General features: G+C 34.2%; 2 protein-coding genes across 2 annotated transcripts; one reads left to right on the forward strand and one right to left on the reverse strand.

The window, feature by feature from the left end:
• Nucleotides 1–5,572: 5,572 nt before the first annotated feature.
• Nucleotides 5,573–9,171, forward strand: LOC139883826 (O-fucosyltransferase 10-like). Its single transcript, XM_071867948.1, is given in 11 exon segments — nt 5,573–5,992; nt 6,426–6,516; nt 6,669–6,736; nt 6,846–6,934; nt 7,513–7,710; nt 7,857–8,061; nt 8,163–8,330; nt 8,452–8,619; nt 8,700–8,726; nt 8,728–8,891; nt 8,991–9,171. Coding segments are annotated over 11 exon segments (1,779 nt in total).
• A 2,190-nt stretch (nt 9,172–11,361) lies between these two features.
• On the reverse strand, nt 11,362–15,139 carry LOC139883827 (histone-lysine N-methyltransferase ASHR1-like). The gene is given in 16 exon segments (XM_071867949.1): nt 11,362–11,521; nt 11,880–11,943; nt 12,109–12,178; nt 12,567–12,611; nt 12,613–12,665; nt 12,853–12,972; nt 13,063–13,153; nt 13,243–13,347; nt 13,443–13,524; nt 13,616–13,704; nt 14,118–14,236; nt 14,349–14,400; nt 14,680–14,765; nt 14,768–14,815; nt 14,818–14,895; nt 15,040–15,139. Coding segments are annotated over 16 exon segments (1,362 nt in total).
• Between the last annotated feature and the right edge of the window lie 7,313 nt (nt 15,140–22,452).

A 22,452-nucleotide genomic window follows, 5' to 3' on the forward strand; every position in this document is an offset into this window, starting at 1 on the left:
TCAAACCTTTGATCACCTCTTGACTCATTCGTTGCTCGGAAGTTTCGGTTACCCTTCTGGAAATTGGATGAAGAATAGTCCTTGACTTCTGTCTTGCTGGACTCCCTATGTATATTTCCCATATTCTTCATTAAATATGCCAGCTGCTCGAGGAATGAGAGTTTCTCACCTGTGCATGCAGATACATCTTCCACTCCAGTTTTAAAAGCAACAGATTTAGATTTAGACTTATCTTTATTCCTCAACGCCAAAGTCATCTCATGGGTTCTGAGCTTTCCCATTAGATAATCAAACCGTAAGCTCTCGAAATCAGTGGATTCGCTGATTGCATCCGTCTTCGAGCTGAATTTCTCCGGTAGCGATATCATCACTTTTCTCACCAATTTGGATTTCGGAATTACCTCGCCAAGAGCAGCAGATTCATTAGCAATGTAACGAAGCTCTTTTTCAAAATCAGCAATAGTTTCATCATCATTCATGGTTAGAGATTCAAACCTGATTGAGATGAGGTGCAGCTTTGATTGCCGGAATGATTTTGTTCCTTCGTACGTGAGTTGAAGTGCATCCCAAGATTTCTTGGCAGTCTCAAAATTTTGGATGATCTTGAACACACTGGAACGTACGACACATTGGATTATGCTAACAGTTTTGCTGTTTGCTGCACAGATGGCTGATTCTGCTGTGCTCCACTGGTCTTCGCTCTTCACTGTTACAACACCATTAACAGTGGAGGTAGGAGGTGTCTACAGATTCTGTGTAGCACGCCAGATACATTCATCTTGGCTTTTTAGGAACCATTTTATCTTGTGTTTCCAATAATCATAATTGGAATCGGTAAGTAAAGGAGGCCGAATGGTTAAATCGCCTTCTTCAATCCTGTCTTTCATGGTCAGAATATGCAAGATCTTTTCTCAAGAAGATTCTTGAGCCCGCTCTGATACCACTTGAAGGGTGTATTCCGACCTGTTTCGACAGATTAGTGCGAGTTTGCTAACAGTGCAAGTTAACACAGTATAAAAATACAGTGCATAAAGTAAATAACACAAGATATGTTCACGCAGTTCGGATCACCTACTCTGAGGGGCCTAGCCCAGGGGTAAACGACATTCTACTATTCTTGCAACAATAGGACAGTACACGGGTTAGAACTCGCTCGTCTATAACCTACTTCCTATTTTACTAAGTGTACTCTTCGTTCTACCTAATATAGCCTAATCTACACAGACCAGGACTTACACAGTTGCCTTACCAAACGGGTAAGGACTTCTCGCAACGCTCTTTCAGATATACGAGTGTCGGTTGCCTCATCAAGACGGGTAAGGACTTTTCTCACAGCCTCCTCACAGGTACCAGCGCCACAGGTTCTTTGCACAGTAAAGAATAACTCTGAATAGTTGGATCAGTGCTCACAGTAATCACGCACACCGTGTAAACAGTTCACAGACACACAGGTCAAACAGATTGTGAACTGAATGGTATAGAAAAATGTCTCTCTCTCTCTAATAAGTTATATGAACGAATTTGTAGTTCAAGAGATGTCTTCAAGGTTGTAGAGGTGCTGGTCTTTTATAGAAGAAATCTTGAATTTTTGGAGAATAAGTCTTCTTCTCAAATTAGGAATCAATTCCTTTTTAGTGTAGGAATTGTGTCCTACATAAATTTTCTTCCTCTTTGCTGTAGGTTTTAATTAAGACTCCTCCACCAAATCGGAAACCAAATCCTTCTTCAATTCGAAAATCAATTTCCTGTATTAAATCCAAAAATCAAATCCCTTCAGAATATGAATTGTTTTCTATAAGAATCCTTCACTTGATGGTCTTTCCTTTTGTACGAATTTCCTTTCTTAGAATAAGAAATAATATCAAAATATAATTCCTTCAGAATAGAAAACCAAATCGGATCACATAATACTTTCCTAATCCGTTTTAAATAAGTCTCCTCCATAAAATAGGAAACTTCCATTTAAACCAAAACAAATCTGATATTTGACCATATCACAATAAGGATTCTTCAAATTACTAGTTTCCACACGTGACTTGTACTGTAAGAAGGAAACAAATCTTCTACATAATGGTTTTGACGAAAATAACCAACTTACACAAATTGCTACAGACCTATGTAAACAGGATCGGATAACACGGTTTCGCTTCACAGGGAGTTTGTTCCAACACTACGTACCAATATTATATGGAAACAATTAAATTAAAGGAGGAGCATTTTACTACGTACCATCCGAAGGAAAAAAAAATCTGCATTAAAAGAAAATTAATTTATAAAAATATGATCATTATTCTGCTTATTTTTTTCGATTTTAATTAATATTTAGGGTTCATAAAATCTCTTATATAGTAAGATGATCCATAAACTTTTTATACAAAAAATAAAAAAACATAAATTATAATATAATAAAAACAAAAAAAAAAAGGTTTCTAAATAAACTTGATTAATTTAAATTATAGTTGAATTTTTCTCTTCATATACATATCAATTTATGATTTTTAGGTATAGAAAAATACTGCTAGCAAAGTTTTGTTTATATTACACTCTTTTTTTCTAACGAGATTTATTGTTTTTTTTTTAATATACCTAACACACAAATCTATCCACCTGAAATCCGCTCTCAAAAATCGAATCCATAACCTTCCGTAAAAAATAAATATCTTAAATATCAAGCCACATTCCGATTAGTGTGAACAATAATTTATAAAAAATAAATATCTTAAATATCAAGCCACATTCCGTAAAAAAATTATTGTTTTACAAATTATTCACACTAAATGATATTTTTTTCTTATCCTTCTTATTTTATAATCTTTACATAAAAAAACATAATATTATTTGAAATACTACGTACGTAAAGTTAAATTAAAAGACATATTCTTTCCGTCCCAAATTATATGTTAATATAAATATAATTTTTTTGTTTTAAATTAGATGTAAATTTTAACAAATTTAAGGAACATTAATTATGTTTTTCCATTATACCCTCACCATCTTCACCATCTTCACCCTCATATCCCCAATGTATTCTCCCTTACCAATTTCACTATCTTCACCCACATATCCCACATGAGGATTTTTTAGTTTATGCAATCACAATTATGTTGGAAAATAAACTAAAAAATATGTTTTATTGATTTGTGTGAAATCCCCTAGATTATCATCTAATTTGGGACGATATACTCCTTCCGTCTCAAAATAAATGTTAATATAAACATAATTTTTTGTTCCAAATTAGATGCTAATTTTGACAAATTTAAGGAACATTAATTATGTTTTTCCATTATACCCTCACAACCTTCACCATCTTCACCCTCATGTCCCCATGTACTATCTCCCACCATCTTCACTTATATATTTCCATGAGAAATTTTTTAGTTATACAATCATAATTATATTAAAAAATAAACTAAAAAGTATGTTTTATTAATTTATGTGAAATTTCTTAAATTAACATCTAATTTAAGACGGAAGGAGTATATAATATTGGAGTTTAACTTAAATACATATATACTTAAAGTTTTTAGATTGAGTAGAATTTTTGTGCGGCTGTCTTTAGGTTTTTGTCCACAAGTCGTGGAAGTCAGTTTGACTGGCAGTACTCTATTCATAAATCATCTCATCTCCTCCACAACCGGACAAACAACATAATTTACACCTTCCCTGTAGCATTCATTATTCCATTCACTCTATCTTTTTAAAAAAAGAATAATTATTCATTCACTCTAATTTATTTATTATAATTTATTTTAGTTCACTTTCAATCTAAAAGCAAATGATTAATGACGACAATTGATTTTAATTAAAAAAAGAAAAAGAAATTCCCAAAATTAGAATACCAAATCATCGTCACCGCAAACTCGCTTGGACCAGAATACTACTGCCCAGGGTCACACTCGTGAGAATAAATTTAAAATTTTTATTTATAAATTATATGTACACGAGTAAGAATCGACCCAATTAATCTAGAGAAATTGAACTGATCCAAATTAATTGGATTATTTTGGTTCGGGTAATTAATCTATTCATGTTCGATCCGAGTCGAAATATTTATACATAATTGTACATTAATCAAAATTGTATGACTGTCCAACTATGTAACATGGAATCGGAGACGTATATGGATACGGATGCGGGGACGGAGATCGGGACCGAAAACGACAAATACTAAAATTTTGTGGTACGGGGATAGTAATTTAAAAAAATATTTTAAAACATAATAATTAAGTAAAAATACTAAATAACTTTAAAAATAAATTAAATTATCATATAATTTTTAAAGTTTAGAGAAATTAAACCTCATAAATCTATAATTAAAGATTTTAAATATGTGATGCACTATTACAAACATAAAAAATATGTTGGGAATGTTTCAAAACGTTTTTTTTTTTTTTTTTGTCATGTTCCTATAAAAAATGTGTTTTGAAGTCTTTTTTTTTTTATTAAATCTAATTTCTCTATACTTCGTTATTTATTGCCGGTCAAGAAACATCATCGAGACGTTTTGTAAACCCGTCTCCGAAACGTTTTCGAGACGAAAATGCCAATAAAACTGATATCCTCACGTAACATAGCTGTCCAAGCAAGCATACACAAGTTACTGAAAATCATTGTTATATCAACAAATATAAAATTCAAACCAAAACGTTTAGTAATCCTTGCGTCCTTGATTAAATGTCACATTTTTTATGTCAAATATGTAGGAGATGTGATATTTAATTAGAGACGAAAGTAGTATCAATTAGACATGGCCACGGTCCGGTTTCAAATCTACGATTCATGGTTCTTAAATTCGTGGAATCGAACCGAAATCATAAATTTTATAGAACCTAATCGAAACCGCAAATATGATGTTTGATTCTAGGCGGTTTCGGTTCGATTCCATATAATTTTTAAAAATTTAAGTCTGATTTAATTGGAACAGTCGAGAACCGAATCGAAACCGCATTGACCAATTAAGTCTGATTTTGATCCGGTTCGATTCCAATTCAGAACCGCATCGCGGCTACGTTAGTATTAGCGGATGAAAAAAAAAATGAAAAGCCAACAAAAAGAAAAGAAAAGTGAAGAAGGAAGTGTGTGTGTGGGACATTTTCTTTTTTTCTGATGAAAAATGTGGGACATTTTCAGCGCGCGAATTAAAAGCCGAAATTAATGGTCTATTGTCAATAATAATTAATAACACCTATTCCTTCGCTCCCGTTTTAATAATTCATTCACATTTAAATTAATTCTCAAAAATAAGAAAACTAATTCCACTTCATAAGCACAACTCCACCACCAACGCCGCCGTTCTCCGCTCGTTTACAGCCAACCCACCACTAAAGACAGACAGATATGTCACTGTCACTAATACTAATATAATAATAGTATAATAATAATTCTCCATTACTGATAAACCAAAAAGAAAAAAAACAGTTTAACGGCACTCACTGGGTCACACAACATATTTAATTTTCTCTTTTAAAATCTCATCTTTGTCATTTACAAAACAAACAGTCTCACACAAACACACACACACACACAGTACTAGTACTAGTGCTATTCTTTTCTCTCTCTTTCCATCTTCTTCATGGCTATTAAGATTGCCGCCATCAAACCCAAACACTCAAATACTGCCACCAATGTACCTAATTCTACGGCGACGGACGACAATAACAACAGCTCCGGCAGCCGCTCACCGAGCCCGCCTACATCACCTCCGTCGTCGCTACTGCCACGTCATTATCGGCGGCGTGGTCGTCCTAAGCTCTACTCCTCTCAGTCTTCTCGAAAGTTCAGCCTCGCCGCCGGCGGACTAATTTTCAGGGGAAACGTGCGGTACTACGTTGTTTTGACTTTGTTGTACGTCTCTGGCTTTCTCATGTGTGTGGGCCCGTTCTCGGGTTTCGTAGGCCACAGCTCTATTCCTGGTTCTGTGTATCGTAGCCATGAACTTTTTGAAAAGTTGTGGGGGGATATTGAGCGAGAAAATTCAACATCAGCAATCCAGGTTAATTTTGATCTTCAGAGTTTTTTTAATGTTGGCTAGCTGCATTTTCATTTTGTGATTTAGCTTTGTTTTTGTTATTATGAGGTAATTATGAATGATTATTTGGAAATTGATGTGTTTATTCATATTTGGTGATTAAATAAAAAAAGTGAAATGATGTGAATTATATTCAAAAATGGAAATTTGCCGACAAAATCCTGTAATTTTTTCTTATTTTCACCTACTGGTAAAATCTGAAATGTTAATTAATGCTGCCATTTGTTTGTTGAGGAGTTGGTTAGTGATGCAATGCTTTTTGGAACCCATAAGAGATAGAATAAACATACTGTGAAAACTGTTTTCAGAAAACCTTGTTTGAGAATTTAATGGTTTATTCTACACACCTTGACATATCATTGCTCAAGGCTGAGAAAAGATGATTTGGATAATGCAGTTGTCTTCTGTCTGGCAATACAAAAGGAGGATTAAACCGCAAAAGCCATGTCCTAATACCACTACCACGCAACGTTTCCTTGTAGACACAGGTAGAGTAATTTGAGATTATTTCGATTTTATTTGAATTTATTCTTCGATTTGTTACTGAAATGATAATCAGAATCTATTTCAATTTTAATGCATGATGATCCATACTTTGTATTCTCACTTATCTTGGTCCTTGTCATCATTGCATTGGCAGTTTCACCTGGCCCTCACGGTTACTTGATTGTTGGTGCAAATGGCGGCCTTAACCAGCAACGTTCGGCGGTATGTTGTTTTGTTATTTGTGAACATTACCAGAAAGTTATTTGTTTTGTTAATATCTGAGCTATGGATTGTATAAAGATTTAGTTTTATTTTTTGTTCATTTTTGTAGATCTGCAATGCTGTGGCTGTTGCTGGACTTCTGAATGCAATACTAGTCATCCCTCGCTTGGAATTTAATAAAGTTTGGAAGGACACAAGGTCAGTTGATATTGATTTAAGCGTTGCCGAAATTTAGCTTAGGAAAATTGCATGCTCTTGATTTGTAATTTCTTAAGGTGGGGTGTCTAATCTAGTATAACGAGGCCGCCCAACTATTATTCTTGACCTCATTCTATATATGGTATGGAGAATGGTCGCTTTTGAATTTTTTAAAATGTGCCTTCCTTGAATGATGGAAACCATATCTTAGCCATACTCTCAAAATTCCTTTGGCCGGATTCAGAAGGAATAGTGCATTCATTGGTTGAAGTTTGTAATTGTATTTTATCTTTTCTGAACTAGTCTATTCATCTGATTAACCAAGAAGTCTAAGGAAGAGCATAGAACTCGTATGTCTGAAAGATGACACCATGGTTCCTGCGGACATGTATCCTAACACATCTTTACATGTATAGTGGAAACCGACCTATAATAATTCACCTTATGAGAATCTATGAAGTGAATCGTTCTTATTTTCACATTGATCCTCCATGTAGCTTTGTAATATTCGGATTCTTTCAAAATGTATCATTCGAATCCATTCTTAAAATGTCGCTAAAAGTATATTTTTCTCACAGTGAGTTTGGAGATATCTATGATGTGAAACGCTTCATATCTACTCTTGAGGGCTATGTGAAAGTTGTTGACAAACTGCCAGACGAATTGATGGAAAGATATGACCGCAACATTAATAATATTCCAATCTTCAATGTTGAAGCTTGGGCACCTGCTAATTATTATTTGGGACAAGTGTATCCTGTATTACAGAAGGAAGGGTATGTTATTTCTCCTTTGCCAATTTATTTGGGACAACTTCTTGACAAAGTTTAAGTTATAGTTTCTCAGCAAGATACAAAATGCTTCTTATCTACATGTAGTCTGATGGGATAGGCAAGCCTGATAGTTTACATGTTTAATGCAGGGTTATCCGAATTACACCTTTTGCTAATAGATTGGCAATGAATCTACCAGCCAATATTCAACTGCTAAGATGCATAACTAACTACAAAGCGTTGCAATTTTCTTCCCCTATATCAACACTAGCCCAAAAGCTTGTTGATCGCATGATTGCAAAAAGTTCAAGGACTGGCGGAAAGTATGTCTCTGTCCACCTTAGATTTGAGGAGGTAATGACTCGACTTTCTGTTCTATGATAATTCCAATTTAGGTTAAAAAAATGCTTTTAGAGAATTTTTTTTTTAAAGTATATTTATCTTCTACCGTTTAGGACATGGTGGCCTTCTCTGGTTGTGTCTATGATGGAGGAGAAAAGGAAAAATCTGAAATGGACGTGTTCCGGAAGAATGAGTGGAAGGGAAAGTTCAAAAGAAAGGACCGTCTCATTACACCTGGTGTAAATCGAGCCAATGGAAAATGTCCTTTAACACCATTAGAGGTACACCTTTTAAAAATCCTTTATTTTCGATGTTTGAAAAAACAATTTTGATAATACTTCTATGTTTTTGCATGGGCAGATGGTAAAATTTTGTTGAACTGTGTTTCTTTTGTCAGCATAGGTAGGGATGATGCTTCGTGCTATGGGATTTGACAACAACACCTCCATTTATTTAGCATCAGGGAAAATTTACCGAGCGGAAAAACATTTAGAACCCTTACTAAAGATGTTTCCCCTTGTTTATACAAAGGATTCTCTTGCAACCCATGAAGAGCTTTCTCCGTTTGAGGTAAAAGAAAATAATTTTTTTCCCATTTTGAGATGTTATTACAAGAAAACCCCTGGACCTCATTTCTGTTTTTGCTGCAGTTGTACTCTTCCAGGATGGCAGCTTTGGGATTACACAGTGTGCTTGTACAGTGAAGTTTTCGTGACAACTCAGGGTGGAAACTTTCCCCATTTTCTGATGGGTCACCGGAGATTTCTTTTCAATGGACATTCAAAGACTATCAGACCTGATAAGCAAAAACTTGTTCTTGTATTGCAAGAAATGGGTATCAGGTACACAGTTCTCTTCATTCTTGATTTAATTTTATAATTGAAGCATAACATGAATGGATATTTAATATACATTACATGTATCTTGCATTGGTTTTTCAGTTGGAGAGATTTAAAGGATCAAATGGGGGAGATGCTAACTGAAAGTGATCGTAAAGGTATGATGATACCCAGAGTCAGAAAAATCAATCGGAAGACTTCAATCTACATGTACCCTTTACCAGAATGCAGTTGTCTCCAGAACTCGACGTTAGAAATCGATCAATATCGTAAACTTTCATGATTTTTCAAGCTCAACGGTTTACGAATTAGAAGTCAGACTTGTGTAGCCTAAGTGTAAATTCTTCAACCTATTGCTTTCTACAATTTTATGACAGCTATCGAGTTCCACTTCAGTTATATATAGTTGATCAGCGGAGTTTTCGATATTTTTTCCTTTATTTGGATCAATAGAGAAATTTCATTCCGTTTTTTTATTTTGGCACGTCAGTCGGTCCATGTTCAATATGCTCGTAAAACTTTGTATGACCTGTACATGCTCAACTAGCAGCCACCTTCTATATTGTAATAAGTAATTATTCTCTATTAAGTTCTGTAGTTAACTTCAAAAAAAAAAAAAAAGGTCTGTAGTTAGCTTCCCCATTGACGACTTCCTTGATTTCTCCAATGATGGAATTTTCTCCTCCGTCGCTTCCTCCGCAGATTCTGTCAATGACCATCACTATAACCACCACATGGTTCCATCCAAAAACATCACCCCATAACATCTCCCAATTTTCACAGGCAACAGTTTTCTTTTTGGGTCTCGCCGGAACCTGCTTGCATCACCAGAGTTTACCTTGTCATTGCCAAATCGCCTCCTCGCCACGACATTTACCAGTTGAATCTTTAAATGGCATTTCTTCTTCTTGAAGTCTTCCTTCCTTGCAATGTAAGTCATGAGATCTTCAATCACCAGCATAGTTGAAGGATTGGCAAAACAACTATAGTCAACCTTGGTATCGCCTAATTTTCCATCTCTAACCTTGTTGTGCATCCATTTCTTCCACCAAATAAAACCTATAGAAACCAAAAGGAAAATGGAAGTACACAATAAGACCACAATAGCAGCTACAGTGAATTTACCAGATTCCTCAAAAACTTTCTCCATCATTTGTTGTGGTACGTCCAACGACAACTTTAATATATCCCAGCAGATCATTTACACCTTCATCACTGGAGATAATACCCTAGATCATTTTCCAGAAGATAGGAAGAACCAGAAGAATTTTCATAGAACATTCCCAAGCAAGAGCAGTCACTAGAGCACAGGTCTTAACAGGATGTCAAATTAACACTAAATCTTACAGGATTATAAGACTCATTAGCAAAATAGTCTATACCATAGCCGAGACCAAGATATGAAACAAGTGAGGGATTTGTTTTACTGCTGCTATCATCCCAGGTAATCAAATTTGGAATAAAGTCATCTGTCAAAAAAAATATTAGAGGCTAGAGTCTTTTCCGGTAGCCAACATCCCAGGTAATCAAATTTCTTTCAACAATCAGATGCTCCATATTTATTGTTCTGTGTCGAGTTTTAGTACTACTTCTAAATCATGGAATATGTATTTAATTCTGATTGTTTTTAATGAGGAGCAAGCTACTGCAATTTTGTCAATTCCGTTGGCGTATATTTTTTGTCGGGATCAATGGATTTGGGATGAGAATGTGGATGGTGTTTATACTGTGAAATATAGGTATTATGTGGCTATGGAGGTGTACAATGTTGATGTTGTGATTGCCCTTGTTACTCTTAATGGTTTTCAATTTTGGAATAAACTTTAGGACTTGAATCTGTCTCCTAAAATCAAAGCCTTCAGTAATATGGTAAGTTAGTCCCAATAAACTCTAATTATTTTCTCATATGTAAGGCTTTGATTTTTTATTATGTATATGATAAAAATCAAACCGTGGAAGAAGGAAAGTTATCAAAAATGTTTTTCTTTTTTGAACCAACCAACAATCAGATTTGCTTCATTAGCATTTTTTTTTTTTTATGGATAATTGAAAATAATTGGCTAAGATTGAATTGAACTAACCACCCTATTAATCTAAATATGATTTATTATTACTATATATGTTCATTTACACAGTTATTAAAAATTTCCCACATATATCGGTGTAGCATGATATTATATCATGAATTATGATATCTCACATATATGTTCATTTCCCAACAACATTAAGAAACATGAGGAAGAGAGAAAAGGGCATCTATATCTATACCTGAGTAACCACCTATTGTCTTGCTTAACTAGAAAAGAAGCAAATAGTTAGAAGCTTAATATTGGCGAATGAGAACTTTTCAAAATTGAAGTATATATGATCAACCACAATGCTAAATCATTTCATAACAAGCTCTTTAGGCCATAGCTAGCACCATGGACTAGATAATTCTGTGGTACTACAATATTCTTTATCTACCAATTCATCATCTTCCAATTCCAAATTTGTAAGAAGCTTCTTCACATGCTTCCTCCAATTTTACAAGAAGCTCCTTCATGAATGGAGTATTCGTCCCATGAGTGATTCTCAACACATCCATTTCCTTTGTCAGCAATTTGACTGCCTCCTCTGTGTTTCCAAGTAACCTGTGTGACAAGGAACAGCTTAATTACACATTCACCAATAATCCAGTATCAGATAAAAAACAAAAAGCAAATGTCATATAAAGAATGGAGTTGCAGGGAAATCAGATGATGAAATATGGTCCATGGAAGGTTTCCTCTGTAAATTTTGAAACAAGCCAACTGATAGGGTAATGAACATTAGAATTTGTGTTCTTAGTTTCTTTGTTTCACAAGTCTCAGGTGTATGATCACTTTTTAAATGAAAACCCGACTTCCCATTTCCCAATAGAAAGGATTGGATTTTAACATGTCTTTAAAGGTCTGGACAAGTTTAAGTTGATAATGAGCAAAAATAAAAGGCACAGCATAAAATACTAACCATTCGAGTTTTCCACAGGTATAATATTGCAAACCGAGCAAAGGATGAATTGCCGGATAGACTCCTGCATATAACAATAAGCTGAATTCAGAATGCCAAAAGCAATAAACTATGGATTTGAATATGATGATCTACTAGCTCTAAAATAATCTAAACTACAACCACACCACCAAGATTGAGATGCAATCATTTGAAGAATGGAGAGTCACGTTGGAGAAAAATGACTTACTCTGATACACCGGAATGGTCAATCTGCAATATACCAGTGCTTCTCTCCAGTCTTCTAAGTCCATCAACAACTAAAAGGGACAAATCACAAATGATTTATTTTTAGTCATCTTCTGAAAGGTCAAATGCTTCATCACAGAAGGGTCTTTCATCGTGTCATTTAAAAGCTGGCAATTAGAAAAAGAGCGCTCTGAAGCTTTTATGATAACAAAGAACACATATGGATGCGTAAACCCCCACTCAATAGCAACGACATTGATGAAAAATATGTAAAAAAAAGACAAGATTCTAAAACAAAGAATGTGATTTCTATCTACAACAAGAGTACTTAGTTTTTGAAATCCTATGTATACACCCTACTCTCCAGGACCATTTCCGGCAGACAGTAATTACTTTATTTTCAACTCAAATAGAGTGTGAACTGTAAACCGTAGAAGGATAAGTGCCTTCAGAAGTTACCTTTAGAAGTTTCTCTCTAGTGCGCATCAAATTTGTTGAAAAAGGGATGGCATAATTTCCTTTGAAGTTTCTCAACTTTCTTATACATTGAAATAGGTTCTTGATTATCCAAATTTGGTCAAAGATAAAGCTTCTCGTAAATGTATATCAAGTTCAAGATGAACTGATAAAAAAACCTAAAAAAATTGATTCAAATTAATATTATGAAAATAAGATCATGTAAAAATTTACGTTTGGTGACATATAAAGTTAAATTTCCACTTAACAGCTCGGAAGTGAAGGATACTGGCAGAAGGTGAGGATGCTTCAACTTTGTCAGATATAGCTTTTACTTCACTAGCTAGCCATTTTATTTCTTCCTTGCTCCTGGCAAGGTCACATTGTTGACATATAAAACCTTTGTCACCTGGAATTCCAAACTAAAAAAGATAAATGGTGGACCAGGAAATGACAAGAAAACAAGGCTACATGATATAATATACCAGCAATACCATACCAGAATCACGAAGCAAGAAGCCACCACATTTATCATCCTTGTACCTATAACCTTCTAAAAATGCACTCTCTTGGATGTCATCAGGTTGACCCTTGAAAACACATGAATGCCTAAAGCTCAGTTAAACAGCAGAAGAACATATAAGACTTTAAACGCTAAAGCTGTAATTGCGGACTATACCAATTTAATGCAACGGGTGCAGTCACAAGTGAAAAGGTACTGTTCTTTTAGAGCTTTTTGCCGAGTCATAGTGCTTCCAGCCATTTCTATATAACTTATCAACACCTTATAAAATGTCAGAACATTAGAAGAAACGTCCGTGTCTTGCAAGAAACTGCGAGAAAATAATTAGAAAACACTTTTTTTCTCTCTTGACCTACCTCAGAACCCTTTGAAATGTGTTCCACAGCACGTACCGCTGCAGACGTTCCCTCAAAGACTAGAACCGCATTGGGCAAGCAGCTAAAAGTACAACAGTAAAAGGATAAGATTAAGCAGAATAATATCAACAGGAAAAGAAAAAATAAGAAAAGAAACATAATTTTCAAATTACCTGTGATTAATAATGGAAATGACAGGGTACAATCCTGTGCCAAGAGGTCTCAATTCACTGTCACAAATAGTATGTGCATTACATGCAAACTGCATTCAATTAGAAACGATCAGATGAATAACCCAGTCTGTCAGAAAAGTAGGATACGATTTGACATTTTCGGAACAAAAAAAAAAATCATTTTAATATAAATGGAAGATGCTTACTGAAATTACAGCCTACATGTTTATTATGCACACCAATTGATATTGAATTAGTTGCAGGACTTATAACTTATAGCACAGATAGGCATCTGCATTACAGATTCAAATAGCCATCCCCGATAACCTTACAAACTCAACTCTCAATAAAGCTTCCAAAAACATACTCCATGCTAATTTATGAATCTACCAAAAAGATTTTAAGTTCCTCACACCAGGAGGTAAAGGGTTTTTATGTTTTAACAGTTATGCTTAGCTATGGAAAAACAACAAAAGCTAACATAACAATTTCTCAAGAAGACCTTAGAAAAATTTTCTGCAATCTCTTTGATGCTGATTTCAGGCGACTGAAGAATCAAGTTGACAAGGTTGGCCATCTGAGCATAGAGCAGTAGCTGCTTCTCGTCAATTTCTGACATGTCTATGGCAAACAAGGTTAAGAAAACATACAGAATTTGAAGTGAGAATAACTGGGAGAGAGAAAAAATTGAGTAGGTTTATCCCATATCCAACGCCTACATTTGAAAGGATACGATCCACCAATGCATCCACCAAGTAGTAATTGTCCATATTAGTAGGGATTATCTGCCAGTACCGACCAGTTCTGTCAGAAGGGAACTATGTATAAATCTAGCATAACGATGCAACTAAGTTTCACAAAATAAACCACTTATCATTCGCAACGCAAATCTAGATGACAAAGCAAAATATTTCATTTTCAAGTTTAAGTTCACGAATCATAAACTACAAGTTCATTTACGCAACAAGAAGCAAAAACTGAACATGCTTTTTAAAAATGAAAGTGTCGTGAAATCAGGCTCAAAAAAGAGTGAGAAGTTTAAGTTAATAATACTAACTATTTACCTTATCATTTTGGATTTTTCTACGTATATAGAGTTTCGACATGAGACGTATTGTAGGGGTGACAAACGTGTGCTTGTCCTTGTCGGCCTGCAGAGAACTTGGCATTCAAGTCTATGCAACTTCCACTCCTGAAATTAGTGGCAAAACAACCATCACATTTAGCAGGGGTGTTATTCGCAACAGATACATATGGTTCCTGAGAAATAATTACTTGTCCTGAAATTTGCACAAATAACAGTTAACATACTGAAAATTAGCAGTTGAAATTTTGAACAGAAACCTCTTTCATGCAATTAAATTTACAGCAATCCTTTTGACTTGAAAAGGAAATTGGAGAATAATTAATGGGGAAAGAGAGACCTGGGTTGAAGTCTTTGGCGGTAACGAGGCAACGGCCTTTGCGTTGATGAACGGAAACGGTCAAGTCACGCTGTTGAAGAGCATTCTGGAAATTATGCATCATTACTAAAACACTGACTCCACCTCCGAACTGTTCTTCTTTCTTTAGTACTAATAAATAAATACTCCTAATATAAGCCGTGGCTGTTCAAGCAGATCCATGTTATTCCGTTTGCAACCAGATATCGATAGTTTGTAATCGAGAGATTTTTTGATTTGTTGTTGTAATTTGTGGGGCAGACGATTCTTTATATAAGATCGAAGACCTTACCGCCTGAAATCGTAAAATTAATAACCGAAAAAGTCTTTGCTTGACGCAGGTTATATTTGAGTTTTATTATAGTTGAAAAGACGATTAGGACCATCACCATATCCTTTAAAACAACCACTCAACAAATAGTTCCATGAAGCTAACCATCCTACTCTATCAGTTTTACAAACGACATTAACGATTATCAATAGCAATTTTTAACTTTTTCCTTTCCTTTTTCCCCGAGGCTAGGCAAGAAAAAAAAACAACCGAAAATAATCCTTAAAAAATGAAAACGGTTATAAATCGAATCAAAAATTTATATAAACTAATTATATTGTTTTTTTAAAAGTAAATCTGACAAAGGAAAAAAAAACAAATGATATAGTGAACATATACTCGAATGCGCAAATTAGTCAAACGATGAAACACATTAAAAAATATAGGATATTTATATAAAAAAAATAGATAAACATGATTATATAAAAAAAAAAAATAGATAAACATGATTATCTTGATAAATCACTGCATCAAAAAAGGAAATGGAGTAAATAATACAATGAAAGATTCGAGTTGGATCAATATAAAGGCCAATATCTCAGAGTCTGTAACTTGATTCAGAAAAAATAATGTACTCCTCAATATTTTGAGCCTCTTTCGACTCCAAAATAGCTTACTTGCGATGTTTGGATTTTGAGATTCTCAGCATGCTACGAAATATATTGTCAACCTCAAATTGAACAAACGTTACGATTGTGCAAAATGTTTTTCCCTTATGAATTTTATCGCATGAATCGGTACCGTAAATACTGTACACTTTTACTACAGAATAACATGCAGCCCAATATATGTTTAACAAAATAGTAATTGCAGATAAGTGATTCTACTCTGCCTCAGATCTGACATTATTCTAGTTTGTAAAACTTCGCACATCTCATTCATATTTGCAATTTATAACATGATGGATTGAATCACCAACTTACCTTATTTCAAACCTACATGTTAAAATTCGAATAATTATTAGTAACGTTAACAAATTAATACATAAACAGAAATATATATATATATATATGATTAAGGAACTGCAGTCACCTTCTTGTAGCTGCTCCTAGTTGGGAAGCAAGTAAACCTTTTATCTGTTCATTGTAGACTTCTAAAATACTAACCTATACATCATATTGATATCCGAAATAGTTCTTACAGAGTCCTAAAATTTACTCAATGCACATCTTCTGTTCTTTCCATAGTAAAAGTTTTCCTAATTCCAGTTTGTCCATATTTAAATATGCAGACATTGTAGTCATCCGGAACTGAAGTTGCAAATGGAGTCGTGTCCTTAAAAGGGTCACTTGGCAAATTAAACATATATGTGAGTTTGCAAGATATAAAGTTCTCTAGACAGTAGTTGATAATTAGAATATACCTTGATATACTTCTAGATCAAACTTAAATGATCTTTTATGAGCTCCATTAGACATGACAGTGAGGTCTCACAATCTGTAGCTGATTCAAAATCAATTGAAGAAACAGAGAGTGTACACATTTATGAATTAAAAAATACATAATTTATCATCCAAGAACACAATATAACTTTAAGTCTGTAGTCCTTATTTCAAGCTTCAATGTTAAAATTCAAATATTTATCAGTACTGGCAACAAAATAATACGTAAATGAATAAAAAAATTATGGTTAAAAGATTTGAACTAACCTTCTTTCGTTAGATAACATACATAAATGAATGTAGGAAACAAACAACAAGGAAAAAGCAAAGAATCTTTTCTTTGTGGTATTGCATCTTCAATTATCTTTTTCATTCCCTCTACAAAAATCATAGCCGACAACAATGTAGCAAACCGAGAGAGTTGAGAACAGAAATCCGTCCACCGTAGACGCCAACGACCTGAAAAAACTAAACGAAAGTAAGATGGGCACAAAAAGTATGGAAACAACAGATTGCTAAAAACCCAACCATGAAGAACAGAGGAATAAAAAATCAAGGTAATTTATCATCCTGCAAAAAATACAAAAGTACTAGAATTGAGTTCGATAGACAGATAAAAGATAGAAAGTTTGTTCATTATCAGCCCAAGTTGAGGTATAATATCATAATAGTAATGCCTTCAGCTAAAATTAGATCCAGATCTCACTTCAAATCTTATTAAAACCAAGAAAGTGCGACAAAATAAAAGGACGACCAGAACATGAAAAAATCAAACATGCAAGGACAATAGACAACTAATCGTACCAATAGCATCTCCAATCTTGAAATAAGAATAACATCCCTTTTCCCAATTCTGAAAGAATGATAACATCATGTAAGAATCATTATCAGACATGCCACGAGCCATTGAAACATAAAACTATTCCATTAAAAACCATCTTGAAATCATTGGAGTGATTAACAATAAAAAAGCATAAACTGGAACATCTTAATTAATCGGGAATGACCTGCACGCTATAGTCTCTTACCTGTACACACCCGAAGAAGAGTCGGCATCTTAGTTAGCAGAGTTTGGCTGGATAATAAAAGATTTTTAAATATGGAAAGAAGCTCACCATCAAATGGTACAACAATAAAGCCCTTCCATATTATAAAAATAGGTTGCCAAATGACCACATCAGCATCAAACCCCATTAAGGCATGGGACAAAAAAAAAATGATTAGGACGACACATTCAGGGAAAAGAAATGAACATTAAAAATTATAGTGTCTCATGTTCTTACCTGCACTTATAACTGAGAGAATCTTAGTGGGAGGAGATCTCTTAGGAGCTGGTCAACCAATGGGTATGTTAATACAGCTAACGACTCAATAACATTTATAAAATATATGATTGAAAACAACGGAACCAACATAAAAAATGAATAATGAAAAAAAGGCTTGCACATAGATGAAATAGCCAACAAACTATAACGAGCTAGAATAAAGAACGACACAAAATATCTAAAACAGGGCATATAGAAATTACTTTCATAATGTAAATAGATTAATCCGAAAAGTGCGACCAATAGAGACTGCAGAGGGATAATGAAATGAATGAGCGAATCAAATCCTAAAAATTCATGTATAGAGAGTCCACAAAGTCTCTATCACGAAATAGAGAGAAAAGAGCATCTATATCTATACCTGAGTAACCTATTGTCTTGCTTAACTAGAAAAGAAGCAAATAGTTAGAAGCTTAATATTGCAATGAAAAATTGAAGTATATATGACCAACCACAATGCTAAATCATTTCATAACAAACTCTTTAGGCCATAGCTAGCATCATGGACTAGATAATTCTGTTGGTACTACAATATTCTTATCTACCAAGTACAGAATCACAACTAAAAGTACCAAGTTAAAAACTATAGAACACAATTCTACGCTTGCATAAATCCCAAACGTGGGCCAGTCGGACCAATCGAAGTCGGCGACATCTCTGCTTGATTTATACTCAAAATCGTGAGTTGGGCTAGTATAATTGTGGAATGTGGACAGAATGGTAGAGTTACGGAAGCTATTCAATACTTTTATGAGATGATTCAATCAGAACTAAAGCCAAATGAAGTCACCTTGTTGGATGTTCGTGTTAAAATTGATAGTGTTAGATAATATGTGATTAGTTTAAATTGATTTGTTTCCTATTTTATCTACTTGTTAACCAATTATATCTACTAGTCGATTTGAATCCTACTATATTTTCTTGTCGAGCAAGTATCTTGGTCATCAAGTATCGTAATTAGTATAAATAGGCATAAGTTTTAGCTTGTAAAGCAATATGAAAATTCTAAATAAAATTTGTTCAATTTGTTACTTTACTTTCTTCTTTTTTATCCTTCAAATTTAATAATTGGTATCAAATCCATTTTTTTAAAGGACCTATAAATTCTATAACATGTCTTTCATGATCACTCCTGCTCCATTTTTTGACGGAAATAACAACCAATCATGGAAGAGTAAGATGAAAAATTATTTGAGAGGATAAGATTTTTGGAGAGCAATTGAAAATGAGCAAATCAAATCCTAAAAATTCATGTATAGAGAGTCCACAAAATCTTTATCACGAAATATATACTCAAAATGTGTTGTGGCCATAAAAGACACTAGTTTTAGCAAGATGCAAACATTTTGTATGTTTTTTTGCAGCAAGATGCAAACTTTTTCTACAATTTACAAATAAATAAATAAATAAATATGGGGATAGAGTAAGATTGTTGATGGTGTTTCCTATGCTCTTTGATCATCCTATCTAATTTTTTCAGTTGAAATAGCATCCACTCAAAAACAGAGAAAGAACAACATCACCATATAACTTAGCCATGAATGGCAAACTAAATTGATAAAGGAGAACATAAAGAAAAATAACGACCTTTCTATCCGTGGTGTTAAAGATTTTGAATGAAAAACTACATGCAAAAGCAGTTACTCAAATAAACAAAATTGACATCAAGTTTTCAATTACTTGGTTGCTCGAGAAATTTAGGAAAAGAAGGTGAAATAGAAATAGCAAGAACAAGAACAAGCTAGAGAAAGTATTCACTGATCATCTGATTGTCAATTCTGTCACCGATACTCCGTCTGTATTTTCCTTCACTACTTGGAGTCTCAGTGTAATATGCATCTAAATAAATGAATAATGGGCCAATATCAAAAAGCTTATACAATTAATGTAATCACTAATTACCTTCTTGCTTGCTCTCACGGCTGTCGAACACAGGCCAGCGACTTTTATCCAGACAACATTATAAAAAATGGAGTCCACGGAGAAGGGAAGAGAAGAGAGGTCAAGTACCTGCAATCAAAGAGGTCGACTGCAAGTCAACAAGACTGGATTATTGGAACGACGATACTGGATGCACATGCCGACGACATCAATCGATCGAAATTCGAGAGAGAGACTGAAAAGGAAGGAATTGGTCGAGGACCTGCAATCAAAGAGGCCGATAGCCGTGGGATTTGGTCGGAATTCGAGACGGAGAGCGAGATGTTTAAATTAAACTCTAGCAACGAAAAAGATATAGAGGAAGAGTCTAGAAAATGGAAACGGAAGAGAAGGATCCCGTACATAACAACCCATAATAAAGATATGCACCCTTACAATCTAACGGTCCAGATCGATCAAAAGAGAACAACAGAGAAAACTGATCAGATCACTGTTCATAGGCCGTTCATAGCACGATCTGATGGTCCAGTAGCTGATGAACAGATCGAATGGCTGAGATTGCTTCACTATTCATAAACTGTTGAAAGTACAACACTCAAAATTAGTGTTTCTTGGGACTAATGGTCCAAATCAGCTGTCTAAGAAATCGAATCGCTCAGATTGTGCAACTGTTCATAGACTGTTCCAACCCAACACCTCAAATTAGTGTTAAATTAGAATACATGAAAAACAGAAATAAACGAACAAACAAAGAATGGATGAGATGGTTAACCATTTCGCCAGATTTGAAAACTTTCATTTTCTTTAATCAAACTATAGTTATAGTTCTTATAAAATTATAATATATATAGAGAGACGGTTAAAAAAGGAAAAACATCAGCAAGATGTGCAGTATATCAACGAAAGTATTTAGAACGAAAATCATGGATTTGTTAAATTATCGGATCAAACTTCCCAGCCATTGTTGACTTAAGGTGTTCATCCAGTGCCTTCAATTCTTCAAGCAAAGCCTGCTCTCATCCATCTTTAGAATCCTTGCTCTTGAAAAAAAAGTTAAGTAGCAAGTTAATATATCTCATTTCTCACAAGAACATGAGTGAAACGATAACAAAAATATGTATATTAAAAACTATTACCAAGTTTGCAGTAATAAATCGCCCAATGACAATTACACGGAAGTTACTCAATGAAATGTGGCTTGGAACCAAGCTTAGGAACCATGGAATAGGTGAGCCTCGAGCAACATCTTTCTCAATTATGATTTTTATGTGAAGAAACGGTTCAGTTATTCGTCCACATTAAGTAAAGAGAAGCATTTAAGAAGAATCACCTCAAATCTGGCTTCTTTAAGGGTGTTATGGCATTGTTTAGTAGTACGTATATCTGCAAGGCCGTTGCCAATCTCAATTTCAGCATGTAATTGTATGATGCAATATATTTTTATCACATAAATATCATGATAGTGTAACAAAACCGATAAATTTATTTATCTACAAATCTCAAACCTTAATATGACATTTTAAGTCAAATATGCAATAGTCAAGGTGGTTAGAGCTAAAACCCACCAAACAACCATTGTAGCCATAAATTGAGTGCTCTATAAAAATAAATATTACCAACTTGCTTATGAACTGGTATGATCATATAGTTAATATGCATAATTGTAATATATCAAGACACGATGGAGGAAAGGCTCACATGTAAAGTGTGGTGCAATAACTTTGCAAGAGTAAACTTGGAAAATTTGAGAGAGGATAATATAACAGGCCCGTATTGCTCATGAACCGGCTCAACTGAAGCCCTAATAATCTCTAATGCTGTCTAAAAAAATCCATTTGAAAAGTCACATTCACTACACCCATAAAATACCACCAATCACTTCTTTCAGTTAATAGTAGCTAAAAACAATGCCAAGATATAGTGAAAAATACCTGAACAGCATAAGGCCGGTGAAATTTTCTGGTGAGAGAGACCTAAAGGGAAATAAGGAGAGAAATTATAAACTTGAATAATCTTGCTAACAAAAAAGTTGATGGGATAAACATTCTTAAATAGAAACCAGAGTACGATTGAACTCAAGAAATACTACTACATTGTATCCAAAAAGTGAGAAGGAGACAACACATCTAGGTGTTTGTACTCTTGGTGTAGATTTGCTGGCTTGAATGAGCAAAAACCATCCTGATCAGACCCTTAGCCATAAGTTCTCTGATTGCCCTCCTCGCAAGAGATCCATTGACCTGTCAATTTCATCAAGTCAGAATAAGCAACGTGTGTAAATAACCAAATTCTAAGCAACGCATTTCAAATAAGACTCGAAATTTGATCTAACACCACCAACAAACTATTCTTTGGTCTTAAGAAGTCATTCAATAAATGGCTAAGAGTTCACACAAATTGACCATCAAAATAACATAGCAGATCCAAACTTTATAATCGTATAGTTTCCCATAAAGTTTTATCCTTCGAAAAGGAC

The sequence above is a fragment of the Rutidosis leptorrhynchoides genome, unplaced genomic scaffold (assembly GCF_046630445.1).
Source record: "Rutidosis leptorrhynchoides isolate AG116_Rl617_1_P2 unplaced genomic scaffold, CSIRO_AGI_Rlap_v1 contig458, whole genome shotgun sequence".
Taxonomy (NCBI): domain Eukaryota; kingdom Viridiplantae; phylum Streptophyta; class Magnoliopsida; order Asterales; family Asteraceae; genus Rutidosis; species Rutidosis leptorrhynchoides.